This window comes from Lactuca virosa, chromosome 4 (assembly GCF_052849685.1).
Source record: "Lactuca virosa cultivar CGN04683 chromosome 4, Lactuca_virosa_CGN04683_v6, whole genome shotgun sequence".
Taxonomy (NCBI): Eukaryota; Viridiplantae; Streptophyta; class Magnoliopsida; order Asterales; family Asteraceae; genus Lactuca; species Lactuca virosa.
This window is the reverse complement of record NC_136429.1, coordinates 92,578,635-92,593,729: the sequence shown is the minus strand read 5'-3', so window position 1 is coordinate 92,593,729 and position 15,095 is coordinate 92,578,635. Positions and strand designations below refer to the sequence as shown.

The 15,095-nt window shown below is 31.1% G+C and overlaps 1 protein-coding gene across 1 annotated transcript in view; it reads right to left on the bottom strand.

Moving 5' to 3' along the window:
- Window positions 1-1,401: 1,401 nt before the first annotated feature.
- LOC145106347 (GDSL esterase/lipase At1g29660-like) overlaps window positions 1,402-15,095 on the bottom strand; it is a 36,416-nt gene continuing 22,722 nt past the window's right edge. The window contains exons 3-5 of the mRNA XM_079043348.1: window positions 2,239-2,472; window positions 1,874-2,111; window positions 1,402-1,649 (exon numbers count right to left, since the gene is read on the bottom strand). Coding sequence (XP_078899474.1) covers window positions 1,429-1,649; window positions 1,874-2,111; window positions 2,239-2,472 — 693 coding nt within the window. The 3' untranslated portion in view covers window positions 1,402-1,428. The remainder of the gene's footprint in view (window positions 1,650-1,873; window positions 2,112-2,238; window positions 2,473-15,095) is intronic.

The window sequence follows — 15,095 nt, the reverse complement described above, 5'->3', positions numbered from 1 at the left end:
ATTTTATTAACACTAAAGAAAATTACAATCATACAAGGCTTAAACTGCACTTGTAATCTGATCACTCACAATATTGTATCACTCTAATTTTGGCTGCCAAATTTAGACTCTGCACAAAATATCTCACAATATTTTCTTTGGAATTTATCTGCTCAAAAGGCTTGTTATCTGCTCTTTGTTTTGAGCTTGTGGGATTTTCTTTCTGAATTGCCGAAGGACCTATTTATAGTTGGATATTAGTGCATGAATTCAATCTCCACCAATTAAATAATGCTCCACCATCAATTTGTAAATTCCACCATTCAATTTGTCTGCCAATTGAAGAAAGTAGCTCCATAGCTTGAAATAATTCCATCTGCACATGGAGAAAGTGGAGTTGTGATAGTGATGCAATAATTTCCTTTTGCCACAAACAATTTAATATTGCTTTAGTGGACGTCCAATAATTTCCTTTTGCACCGTAACAAGTGGTCGTTCAATAATTGAATATTAATTCAATTGTTAATTGCTAAGTTACATTTATGGCCCTTAAACTCTTAGGAACTTGTCAATTTGTTCATGACTCCATAAATCTTAACAACGGCATAGGCGGTTTCCCGAGGCCTCCAAGTTTTTAGGGTTTATTTTTTTTTTATGTATTTACTTATATTATTACGAGAAAAAAAATGTTTTGTATTAAATCGTCACCTGCAGTGGAAAAAAAGGAAAAACAAGATTGGAGTCAAAATTAGTGGAGAAGACGAAGAGATTTCAACTGATTCTTTTTGAATCTAAGCAATTAATCAATTTTTCACTTAAAAAATTAATGTTAAGGATCTTCTTTTGTTATTTAACTAGTTTATAACCCGTGTTAACCACAATTATAAAATTAATTAAACTGTGGTGGTGAACCTCTCATTCTAATTCAGTGCTCTCCGAACCGTGCAGGAAGGTTTCCCATCACACGAATAAACATTTATAATTATTAATCAGTTATTTTAAATAAGTCATTTTAAATAAATTATTTATTAAGAGATATATCAAAATTTTAAAGTTATTATAACTTAAAATTTAACATATAATTAGAAAATATAAATTTGAATTTTGAAATGAGTTGCCTAATATATCTACATGACACATGACATAATATTAATGAGGAGTTGTATTAGAGTGACACTTGCCAAAGGATATTAAAATTATTCATTTATTAGAATAAAGATTTGTTTGAGGCCTCAAATCGTTTTGAATCGGCCCTACACGTAATATTTAATTAAATATATTTTTAATTTTCACTAACAAATTTTATAATATGATGGATGAATATTGTTGGACAGAGGGAAATTTTGCAAACTGATTCCTGCATTTTTAGTATGAATAATAATGCATAGTAACACTTTTCATTATTTTCATATTTATGTACAACAAGTTAATGTTTATTATGACATCTTATTAATTTTGAACTCGCACCAAATGATATATATCATATGGGTAAGCATCAGCGGGATGAATAGCATGATATGCTCTTGTTGCCATGGCTATATTTGAAATCTCAGAGGGATGAAGAGCATCGTAGTAAATATGAAAAATTCTAAACGGGCAAGGGATGGAGCCAGCCTTGCATGCCCATTCTCCGTCTAATTTGCAACAAGGAGGAGTTCGCATCGCCCTATCTGAAAAATCCAAAAGTGTCTTACAAACTAATGGATCTTATAAGTTCATCTTTATACTTTTAACATCATGAAAATTTTCCTTCAAATAAAAAACACTGAAGATGGTTTATATCATGTCATGTGTATACATAAACCTGATTTCATCACTGAGTTACAGAGTAAAATCAAGCTATGAGACCAGGTACGTATACAATCCCATATTAAAATCATTGCTCGTATTTTACCTCCTTGTGGATATAAAATGCTCGTAATGTTGATGAAAGTGAATAATGCATCTTCGTTATTAGTGTTGAGCTCATCAACAAGAGGCTTAAACTTATGATTAAATAACATGGCTGCTTTGTTGATTGACTTTACACATGGTTTCCCATCGGTACCAAACTTGCTTGTCGCGAGAGGGGTGCAGCCTATTTGAGTCAGAGCAAATAAAGCAACTTTCCTAGCTCCCATCTTATACAAAGTCTGTCAAACATCCAAATGATGAAGAGAACCTCGATATGGAAATGGGAATGAAGAAGGGTATTTTTCAGAAAAAAAAAAAAATATTATAATGAATGCATAAGGAAGACGAAAGTAACAAGATGTGTACCCTTAGTTGCTTAGAGTATTGTTTCATAAGGACTTCTGCATATTTTTTCGTGGAATATACGCTACTTGTGTTGTAATGGTCAGGCAGAAAGTAGTTGTTAACAAAATCGTTGCTTCCGATATTTACAAGGTACATACATTCCTTGAGGGTACTTATATTTTGTTGCAAGCGCGAAAGGCGTGAAATTACTGCTTTGTGATTAACTAATTGCATATCAAGACTGAATCGACCTCCCTGTTAATATTAATTTGACAAAATAAAATTAATCTCTAATTGGTAGTCATTATGAATTTATGATTATAAAATATGCCAAAATAATTTTCGAGAATTTGTTAGGGATACTATTAACCATTCTACTTTGGTATTATACAGTGAAATATGAAATGTAAGCATAGAAAAAGAGATTGAAATGGTTCTAGTAAAACATATTTATCATCTTTTAATTCTTGTACTGCAAGTGTATATTTTAATTTGCAAATTTTGTTACTAGTTGTTTTTTATTTCTTAGGTGAAAATTAATTAGCGGGCATACCATATAAAGTTTGACATCAAAGGATATTTGACATAACGGTATCAGGTGTTCTTTGATTGTTGCCCTTCGGCCAAAGGTTAATAGTTTAAGTCTTTTTAGAGACGCAATGTATAGAATTTAAGAGTAGAATACAAGATGTGTGAGCTAGTCGTTCTATAAAATTTTAATATTTGAGACCCGTATACTTATTATGTTTGGATATTTTCCATAGAGCAGGAATAGTTTTTGAGTCTATTACTCTATTCAGAGAGCCCCAACCATGGTAATAATATACAAGCCCGATATATAGTAGTGTCCTTTTTTGGTTATGCGGAAGAACAAAATAAAAACAAATCTGAAAAGATATTTATATGAGGGACTTGTTTTGTTAGTTAATTAATAATTTAGTTAATTAATTTGAAAATAGTGCAGTTCCCACATCGTGGCAGCTATATCACCACATCGTGGTCAACAGCTGAATCAATTTTCTTGTTCTGTTTGAAGCTCACAGTTCGAGGATTGCTTGGATATGCTCCTATCTTGTGTCTTGGATGCGATTTGAGAAGAGGAACTCTATGTTGGGTTCTCTAGTCCATCCAATTGGCTCGTCAAAAGAAGAAACCTACCAAGAAATCAAAGGTATATTTCTAACTATTGTGTCCTAATAAGCAGCTTAGATTCATTGAGTTAGCTCCATATTGTTTTGAGTCTTCTAGATCAGAATTGTTTATTGTTTCCATTGCCCAATAGTTGATCTTTGATAGGCTAGAAACGCATCAGTGGTATCAGAGCCTGGTTAACTCAAGTCTATTGCACTTAGACTTTGTCTTGACAAGTATGTTAGGGTTTGTATGTGTACAGTTTCTGTTTTAAATCATTTTAAATGACTAGAAATTTGCCTTGATAAAAATCAAATTTTCTTGAAAAACGGGTCGTTCTACCACTTCGCCACATCGTGGTTGGTCATCCACCACATCGTGGGCTCGGTCGATGCTGAATTCGGATTGCGACTGTCTTCGTCGCCACGTCGTGGTTCCTTCTTGGCCACATTGTGGCTAGCTGCAGGGAACCTAAAATAATAATTTAATAAATCGCATGTTTTCAGTGTGCCATGACATGGTTGTTCCTTCCCCACGTCGTGGAACCTGAAGTTCCAGATTTTTCTAAATTCCTTTCCTATTCTAGTTGCCAATCTTTTCGATTTTAAACTCATACAAACTAGCCTTTATACTAAAAGATAAAGTCAAATTGATTTAATTATAAGATTAATTAAAAGATTAGGACTCTCTTAAATAATTTAGTTGTTTACTTTCAGTTAATAGAATTAAAAGACATATAAACCCAAAATGTATATATATATATATATATATATATATATATATATATATATATATATATATATTGTAAAACTAGTATTTATATGTATCACATCAACTACAAACATTAAGTCCTCTCATGCTTCTTAAAAGTGCATTGTTAGTCGAACCTCGACTAGGCTCGTCCACTTTATTGCAATAAGGAAGGTTTAAGGTAGGTATCTTTGATTCCTAATGAGGTCGGTTTTTAAGTGGTATTCATGGTTCGCCACTCTCATCACCTTATTGCATTTGAAGTGGAGTTACAGAAAGGGTTTGATAGGATAATTGTACAAATATAAAAGTATTAACTTAATAAGTAATAAAACAAAATCCTATTTTATATAATAATGTGAATCTTATGCTTCACATGGAAATTACGCCTTGTGGCATATTCTTTTTGAGGTAAGTGTGTGTGGTTTACTGGCTCGTCAAGGGATGAATATAGTCAAAGAAAGGTATATCTTGATCGCGATTCTCAAGAGTTACTTGAGCCAAATCTCATTGTAACATCGCATAGTCGATTCACCATTTTGATTCATGATCCTCGGCTAATCCAGCCATAATTGCTAAATGAGCATAAGAAGAGATTGACATGCTATTGACATATGTCAAAAAATCTCGTTTCTAGGAATCTCATAGAGATTATGACTGGCAATAGTTTGTCCAACTAAATGACTTCACTTTGTAATTTTCGGCTAATCCACTTTACATCGTGAATCCAAATATGGATCCTAGCCTTTTTGTTTAATAATTTTTATTGGGTAATTATATTAAAATGATTTCTTGATCCAACTAATTGTGTTTTTTCTTTGTATAGATGTCTTCTACTTCGGCTGCTACTCCTTCTCCTGCACCAACCACTTCATCAAACTTCTCATTACTTTGACTCCTATTACGAGATAAGCTCACTAGTCCTAACTACCTTGATTGGATTCATAACCTAAGGATCACTTTTAGGTACGAAAAGAAGGAGTATGTGTTGGACGAGTATCTTGAAGAGGAGCTTCCTGATGATGCTACTGAAGATAAAGCAACCAAACATGAAAAGCATCATTGTCACTCTATTGAGGTCTCGTGGCTGATGTTGGCAACCATGTACTCTGAACTCCAAAAGAGCCTCAAAACATTGGGGCGTACCAAATAAACGATCGGCTCAAGGACATGTTCCAAGAGCAAGCTCGGACTGAGAAATTCAAGGTGATGCAATGAATTCTAGGTTGCAAGAAACATGAGGGTGGTACTGTAAGTACCCATGTTCTAAAACATCTTGGCTTCCCATTCACTCAAGAGTTGACTATTTATGGCATTCTTAACTCATTGACTAGTGCATACAAGTAGTTCACTATGAACTACTATATGAATGGTTTGGAAAAGACTATCATGGAGCTACGTGGGATGCTCAAGACTACTGAGGAAAGAATTTTTCCACCTAGGAACACAAGTTCAACAACTCATGTGTTGGCTATTAGGGAAGGTGGTGTCAAGAGAAAGAGGCCATCTCATCCCAATATCAAGGGAAAAGAGAAAGGAAAAGTGGGTGCTCCTAATTCCAACCCTAAGAAGAGTGTTTCTGACATACCACCAGTGAATAAAAATTGTCATAGTATTGGTAGATTGTTCATAGGGATGAACATATCAAATCCATGCGATCGATACTGATGAGTACTTAAAAATGGAAATTTTAAGTATTAGAGTAACCACACTTAAATATTACTCCATGGATCATGTCATGAGTAAACTAAGAAGACTATGTTTCATATTCTTCAAATGGAGATGCATGAGCTTATGTTCTATAACCTATTATGTCTTGGTTTTCCCCTAACGTTGTCCATAACTAGAAATCATACATGTTTTGACTAGATATTGCATGAGGAATAGTACTAACCTATGTAGTTAAAGTTTATTTGATCCTTCTTCCAGAAATGGAGAAATATATATCTTTGGGCACCTCGTTGATTTGGTTTGACAACAAGTGCTTGGCCAAGCTGAGACTTAGTTGATTATAATCGATAGTCAATCTGAATGTCACCACAAGTCGGTATCGAGAATATAATCTTAAACTATGAGACTGACCATAGATTCATGTCTCTAGTTTATAATAAGATATCATGAAGATCAAATGAATTTGAAGTTATTAGTCTTAGGATTGTTTATATCAATTTTGTCATAAGTACAATAGTTGCATTGGACTACCACTCATTGTTGTTTCGCGTAAGTATTAGACCTGTCAATTGTTAATTCCTAGGTACAAGTAGAAGCAAAGGGAGATTAATGCCCAAAGTCATAACAAACCCAATAATATTATATAAATAACAATGTCCTTTTGGGTTACACACAAGAACAAAATAAGAACATATCTGAAAAGATATTTATATGAAGGACTAGTTTTTTAAATTAATTAATAGTTTAATTAATTAATTTGAAAGTAATATAATACGGAATATTCCAAAATGATTTGAATTTCATAGACAATGATAATTAAATTTGGTTATTATCTCTAGGGTTTAAAATCACCACCCTATACAAAGGGCGATCTAAATCTGGTTCTGAGATATGAGAGATAACCCTTCAGCTATCAAAAGTTCGGATATTCCAAAAATCCTAAGAATTCCCGGAGTGCAGTTTCCATGTCATGGCAGCGAGATCACTACGTCGTGGTCAATAGCTGAATCGATTCTTCAGTTGTGTTTGAAGCTAATAGTTTGAGGATTGCTTGGATCTGCTTCTATCTTGTGTCTTCGATGAAATTTTAGAAGCGGAACTCTATGTTAGGTTTTCTAGTGCATCCAAGCGGCTCATCAAAAGAAGAAACCTCCCAAGGGATCAAAGGTATATGTCTAACTATTGTGTCCTAATAAGTAGCTTAGATTTATTGAGTTAGATCCATATTGTTTTGAGTCTTCTAGATCAAAGTTATTTGTTATCTCTGCTACCTAATGGTTGATCTTGGATATGAAAGATCTAGTATGCCCAAGAGTCATTATATAATGATATTGCTAATAATATATGATTCTATAGGGTCACACCATATAGCAAGTTACTGTCAGTTGATTATTTATTAGTATAATTTGATTATTAATAAATATATCAACACTTGTATTTAGTTGGAAAATTATTATTTCATGGAAATAATATTTTACTAATTAGGACTTTATTATTTGTGGAAATAATATTTATTGGAGAAATAACAACTTATGAAATATATCATAAAATATGATTATTTATAAGTTATACTTATTTCTTAACAAACTAGTTCAATTTATATAGAAGGTAGTTTTATATAAAATAAGCTATTTATATATGACTATATATATATATATATATATATATATATATATATATATATATGTTGGGAATTCTTTATAAAAATTATTGATTTTTATATAAAGATAACATGTAGGTGTATATAAACTAGCCATGAAACAACTTTTGTCTTCTTTGGAACATGCTTTTCTCGAAAATGAAGGGGAGACCAAGCGTGGTCTACTTTTGAATTGTTTAATGGTGCATGCCATGCTTGGAAGAGTGTTGTCCCATGCTTTTGCTTTATGATCTCCCTTTACTTTTTGGCCGTTATATAAGGAAGGGCATGGAAGATTGGATTAAGGTTCTTTGAAAGCCTCATTCTTCTTCTTCTTTGAGCCAAATCCGAGAGCACCATGCTCTCTATGGGGCTGCCAAATTTCGAGCTTCATAAGCTCTTCTTCTCATCCATTCTCTTGCAGTTTGATGTTAGACAAAGTCCCTTTCTTGCTTCTCCTTTGAACAAATATATGGTATATATTTCAAAGACTTATGAACAACAAATTACAAGTGAATACTAGCATGTTTTGATGGTTCTACTCTTGTTGGTGGATACTTCTAGAGAACTCTTGTTTTAGAGTTTCATGTCACACTTCATCAGCTTCCAACCTCCCATGAGGAACAAAGTCTTCAAAGGTTGTTATGCTTTCCCTTCTATGGTTGTTTTAATCTTTCTAACTCTTGCAAAATGATCCTTGGTGGGTAAAATAATTTTAGTTTTATCACAATTTTAAAGCTTCTGTTGTCATTTTTGCCGGTTGTAAGACCGGATTTTTGAATAAAAACCCAACAATTGGTATCAGAGCCATTTTTTAAAGATTAGTTAGATTATTTGTTTAGTTGATAAAATCTTTGCTTTCGGAATACATGGATGGTTTTCTCTTTGCAAGAAAAATCCATACATATTTTCTATGACAACTTTAAAATGTTTATAATTGTTATTTTTTGACCAAAAGTTTACATGCATCTTTTTGGTCATCAAAGTTGTCTTAGAAAAACAAAGAGTTGTCATATATATTTTTGAGTATATAAATATGTATGATATGCATAAAGTAGACATGGACCTTTGTGTTGTTGCATGTGTTGATTTATTTAAAATGGTTGTAATTATTTAGTTATTCATATGACATGTAATAATTAAATAGATATTGTTCAGTTGTTAATTTTTGTAAGTAATAGATTAGTTTTAGAAATAGTTTATTTTTACAAAAATGTAACAATAATGAAGATGATGACTATTTTGAAGATCAAAAGTTTATAAAGTTGATTTTATTAAAGTTTCTCAAACTTTATAAAATTATTTTTATAAACTTGCTACAAGGTGTTGAAACAAGTGGGAGCACATGAAGACTTTACAAGATAAATGTGTCTTACGTCCCTTTAGGAATGAACTTGATAATTTTGTGATGGTTCACAAAATTATTACTAGTTAATGGCTTGGTTTATGCACATATGTTATAATTGTTATGCATGTTTGTGTTGTTTTATGTTTATGTTATTATTATTATTTTATTATTATTATGTTATGGTTGATAAATTAGTTTTTCAAATGCAAAATAATATTTGAACAAAAATAAACATCACAATGTGTTTGGTTTTAATGAAATTTACCTTTTAACATAAGATGCTAAAAATAGTTTCACAATAGAACAAACTTTATCGTTAAAACTAGTAACCGGTAAAATTTTGGGATTAAAATTGTATAAGTTAAAATTGAGATTTATAAACTTATCAAGCTCCAAACCTTATTTTATAAAAGAAATTTTTATTAAAAGGTTTACAAATATTCTAGAGCGCTCAAGCATCGACTTAATACTAGCTATTAAATTTTAATCGCGTCAATTTTATAAAATCGGGTTTTATAAAAGGAACATTGTTAAAATGTGATTTTTTCATAAAAATAAGATTTTTTAAAAATATATATATATATATACCATGGTTTATTGAATGCATGCAATAACCATGATATAACATGTTTTTTAAACTAGAATTATAAAACATCAAAGACCCCTTACAAACCTCAAATCTATGCAATCCTTTTTAAAGAACACTCGCACGTCTCTTGTATGCACTGGTGGGATAAATGATAACTAACCGCTTGGTGTTATCTTTTGATGGCCGGGGTGTTTTCGCGATTTCTATAACCAAGTTATAGGCCGATTACACAAGTTTTTCAAATTGGATGGTTTGATCGGAAATCTCTTGTAATAAAGGATTCCTAAGCAAGAGAGTTTTGATGCATAGATGAGATCAAACATGTCTAATTAAATTTCTTATTAGCGATCCCATAATTCTAAGAATTATATGGTAAGATATAATTGATAATCGAAATCTACCAAGTTGAATTCGGATGGATGAGATAAATGATACCTAACCATTTATTTGTTTTGCAACTTCGATCCTAGACTTTGATAATTAATGTTTTTAGAAACTAAAAGGGTATTAATTATTAAAGATTAAATATTGAAAATACTAAATGAATTTTTTCAAAATTTTGTAGATACATATAATCCACTCTCATAACCATGAATTGTCATTTCTCTTTAAATGACTTAATGAAACAATAACATTTTATAGATACAACTTCAATGAATGGGTTCATGTCTTAAGAGACAATCTCGTGAGAGATGTGAAATTGTATACACTTAAAGGACCTTTTCCTAAACAAATTGCTTTGACAAATAGACATGAATATGATACCTAGTAATGCATCACAGTGATGCTCAAGATGCTTCTAACATCATATTAGTAACAATTATTCATGACTTCCTTGAAGTTTTGGATAATTTATATATATATATATATATATATATATATATATATATATATATATATATATATATATATATATATATATATATATATATAACAGGTTAAGCAATATTCCAATAAATATAGTGATATTTTGTTGGAATAGTACAAGGCTAAAAGAGTCACCTTATGTGATATAAAAGGCCCATGTTTTATGGAATAAACACCTTTAAGCCCAAGAAATCCACTAAGGCCCACATAGATGGATCTTGTTTATTTTGTGAAGAAACTAGACACTGGTAGAGGAACTGCTCCTCTTATCTACAAAGAAAATCTGTAAGAGACTAGTACTTTAGGTATCTACTGGATAGAACTCATACTTTTCGAGTAACACTCAAGTACTTGGTACTTAAATGTTAAACTAATATTTGTAACTTGATTGAAAATATTTACAAAAGAGTAACTAGCTGAGCACAAGCAAGTTAGAACTACACTCTCGAAGTTTATTTTATTATTTATGCTTAGAACATAAATTGCTTGTAATATAAAACAATATTTGTTTTATAACAATGTATATTTTAAATTTAGCATGCCTAAATATTTATGTCTCAGGTATTTATTTAAATGTTTGATTATTTACTAGATCGTTTTTCATAACGATAATAATCATATTCTGAAATAATTCCTTCTATTTCGGAGACTAGATCTCTTAATAGAATTACAAAGTAAATATCAACATTTTATAAAATTAAGTTCTATATGCAAACACTTTTGACTTAAAATTGTTTTAAATCAAACTTATCCATGACATTGTTATCTTTATTGTATAAATGAAATCTACATATTCCAACTTCAAGAAAGGGATTTTTGAAGGCAAATAATCTAGTTTATTTGACATATGTGAATCTTATTTATATATAGAAGATTCCTAATAATATTTTCACTAAAGTGTAGAGAAAATAATTATTAAGGAACTATACCCTTTGGTGTATGACTTCCTTTTTAATGAATGTCAATGATCGAGCACAAGATACAACCCAGTTGTACCATCTAAAGCCTTCGTGATGATAAAGGGTGATTTAAACTTTACTTGATATAATTTACTTTCTTATCGGTAGAAATGTCCTCCTTTTAACGTTTTTGGGACTATACTTTGATCACTATTGATTGTATCTAGAATACAAACACCAACTAATTACATAATTGTAGAATATTTTAAAAGGGCATTTAGATTATATATATAAAACCCACCAAGAATAAGTTCATTTATTCCTTTGAAAGTTGAGTTAGAAGAAAGCAAGCTTCTAATGACAAAGCAAGTGGGAGGCATGTGGAACTTGAAGCAACTCAAGAACCATAGCCGGATGTAACAATTGTTGGCACTAGTTTCAACAAGGAATTGTTGAACATGAATAGTACCTATTCATAAACACAAATTTTTCACAATAATAGTAGAAATCATCTATGAACTGAGAAACATGGAATATCTCATTGAATAGTTCTTGATGTTTTCTAGTTAAACCATCAAATATCAAAATGTTATATCATATCTTGGATCTGAAAAATAACTAGAGTCATGAACATTGAGATGTAATCCATGTTTTATAATCAAGTATGGGCTTGATTAATATTCCTCTCTATAGCAAGGCTAGAAGGAGTAAGAGATTTTTCTAGAAAGAATATATACACATTTAGTAATACTTGTTATATAAGGATTTTATCATACTCATGACATTGACTATGATCAAACTTTTCACAAGTAGCTATGATTAGATCAATAAGGATATTATCTACTATAACTTCATATTCTTAATATGAGATATAGCAAATAGATTTCAAGAAAGACCGTTATTCTTAATAGACATCTACTAGAAGATATCTATATAGCTTAGCCTGGGGGTTTTCTTAATCCATGTTATCCTAACCAAATGTGTAAGGCTTAAAGATCCACTTGTGGATATAAAGCAAACATCTCAAGGCTGCAATAGTAATTTTAATATAAAGATACAAGGTATGCTTTTATATCAAAATGAAAAAGAATGTGCGTGTTTACTAAGAACTAGTGGGAGGATAGTGATATTCCTAATCTTGTATGAAAGAGACATACATAATCATTTGAAATGACATTCCGACTATGCAAGGTGGTTTTCACCTTGACTCGGATATTATTTCTAAAAAGAAAGACTTAGGAATGACAAGATACATTCTTGGAATGTAGAATCTATAAGAGATAGATGAAAATGAATGTTAAAGGTTTTAAAATTCTTTTTTCATGAAATGACAATATCTTGAAAGAGGTCAAGATACAAGATTCCTTTGGAAGATTCTTGACATTGTCACATGACACCATTTTTGAGTTTGTCACAAATGGACCTAGCACATAGGTTGAGCTAGATGAAATGATTTATATTCTATTTGCTTGGCAAATGATCCCTTCATTTATGTCATATCATGAGATAAAAAACTGAATACATGGTTGAGTCACTAGATGACTGTGAGAACATTCTAAGAGTACTTAAAAAGATCTGAGAGAATGTATATGAGAAAATTAGTTTAGAATAAAATCTTAATGTCAAGAGCTACAATGGATTTTGATTTCTAAATAAATATAGATAATTATGATTTATAATTGGATTATGACATCATTTTTGAATGAAGAGTAAGTTTAGTTGGAATGAGGTCCAACCAAAACATAATGACACAGTCTACTACAAAATAAGAATATACAACTTTTAAAGTTAAAGTCAAATATGATCGGATAAATGAGTTCATTGAAAAACTATGTTGATTTATGTCATTCAAGGATCACATAGAAATCTTTGTGACTTCGAGAGTTGACTTAATCAAGCTAAGGGACTGTATGTCACGAAAGAACACCAATCATATTCTCCAAGATATTTAACTATACCTAGAGTAAAAGTCAAATATGGAGATATAGTATTCGCGAAATGGGATTTTGGTTTGGATTTAGTATTTGGATATTGGAACATTGTAACAACAACTATTAAATAATGTTTTGATATACTGGGATATGATCATTACATTAATACTTGTTGTGTTGTATATTAACATGTTTAATCCATGAATAATCTTATTATTCGAAAGGTTCATATTCGGTCATGATTGTGGGAGAAATTATGAATTAAGACTAATATGAAAAGGATTGGTTGACTCTCACTAGATGAAAGTAGGCAAGAAGTTGTAACCAAGTTTCATAGGTACTTGTCAGAGAACAAGTACTAAACAGACCCACATCAAGATCAACTCATAGATCGTAGTCGTGAGTGACACTTGATTAAAAGGTATTATCTTTGTATCCTTAACACCTGAGACACAAAGTGGGACTTAAGTGTAGGGAGTGTTGTGCTTTGATATGACCAAATGATGTTCCTTAACCGGGCAGTTATAAAAGTCATTTTCAAGTATGGTGTGAACTATGCAAGAGGCTTATGTAGTCAAGATGGGATTTGTTCCTCTTATGTGTTGAGAGTTAGACATCTAACATGCGTTACCCAAAGTTGAATTACAAATGAGATTGATTGCGATCCAAGGCTCATGTTCAACAGGATGTCTGTAACAAAGGGATAATTGATAAAGTTACCTTAATACATGAATTGAAGCTTAGAGCATTTGGGAATTAGATGTTGATGAATGACATTCTTCGTCATATGTTATTGGGGGCAGTGAAATGTTGCTAGACGTTCACCACTGTCTATATCAATCTATGATGAGTCTTGTGTAAGTGGGAGATTGAAAGATCTAGTATGCCCTAGAGTCATTATAGAACGATATTGCTAATAATATATGATCCTATAGGGTCACACCATATAGCAAGTTACCGTCAATTGATTATTTATTAGTATAATTTGATTATTAATAAATATATCAACATTTGTATTTAATTGGAAAATTATTATTTCATGGAAATAATATTTTACTAATTGGGAATTTATTTTTTGTGAAAATCATATTTATTAGAGAAATAACAACTTATGAAATATATCATAAAGTATGATTATTTATAAGTTATATTTATATCTTGACAAACTAGTTCAATTTATATAGAAGGTGGTTTTATATATCATAAGCTAGTTACAATTTATATAAAAGATAGTTTTATATAAAATAAGATATTTATATATGACTAGTTATATAAATATATATATATATATATATATATATATATATATATATATATATATATATATATGTGTGTGTGTTGGGAATTGTATATAAAAATGATTGATTTTTATAAAGATAACATGTATGTGTATATAAACAAGCCATGAGATCACTTTTGTCTTCTTTGGAACATGCTTTTCTCGAAAATGAAGCGGATACCAAGCATGGTCTACTTTTCAATTGTTTAATGGTGCATGCCATGCTTAGAAGAGTGTTGTCCCATGCTTTTGCTTTATGGTATCCCTTTGCTTTTGGACATTATATAAGGAAGGGCATGGAAGGTTGGATTAAGGTTCTTTGAAAGCCTCATTCTTCTTCTTCTTTGAGCCAAATCCGAGAGCACCATGCTCTCTATGGGGCTGCCAAATTTCGAGCTTCATAAGCTCTTCTTCTCATCCATTCTCTTGCATTTTGATGCTAGACAAAGTCCCTTTGTTGCTTCTCATTTGAACATATATTTGGTATATATTTCAAAGGCTTATGAACAACAAATTACAAGTGAATACTAACATGTTTTGATGGTTCTACTCTTGCTTGGTGGATACTTCTTGAGAACTCTTGTTTTAGAGTTTCATGCCACACTTCATCAACTTCCAACCTCCCATGAGGATAAAAGTCTTCAAAGGTTGTTATGCTTTCCCTTCTGTGGTTGTTTTAATCTTTCTAACTCTTGCAAAATGATCCTTGGTGGGTAAAATAGTTTTTGTTTTATTCAACATTTTTAAATCTTCCGTTGTCATTTTTACCGGTTG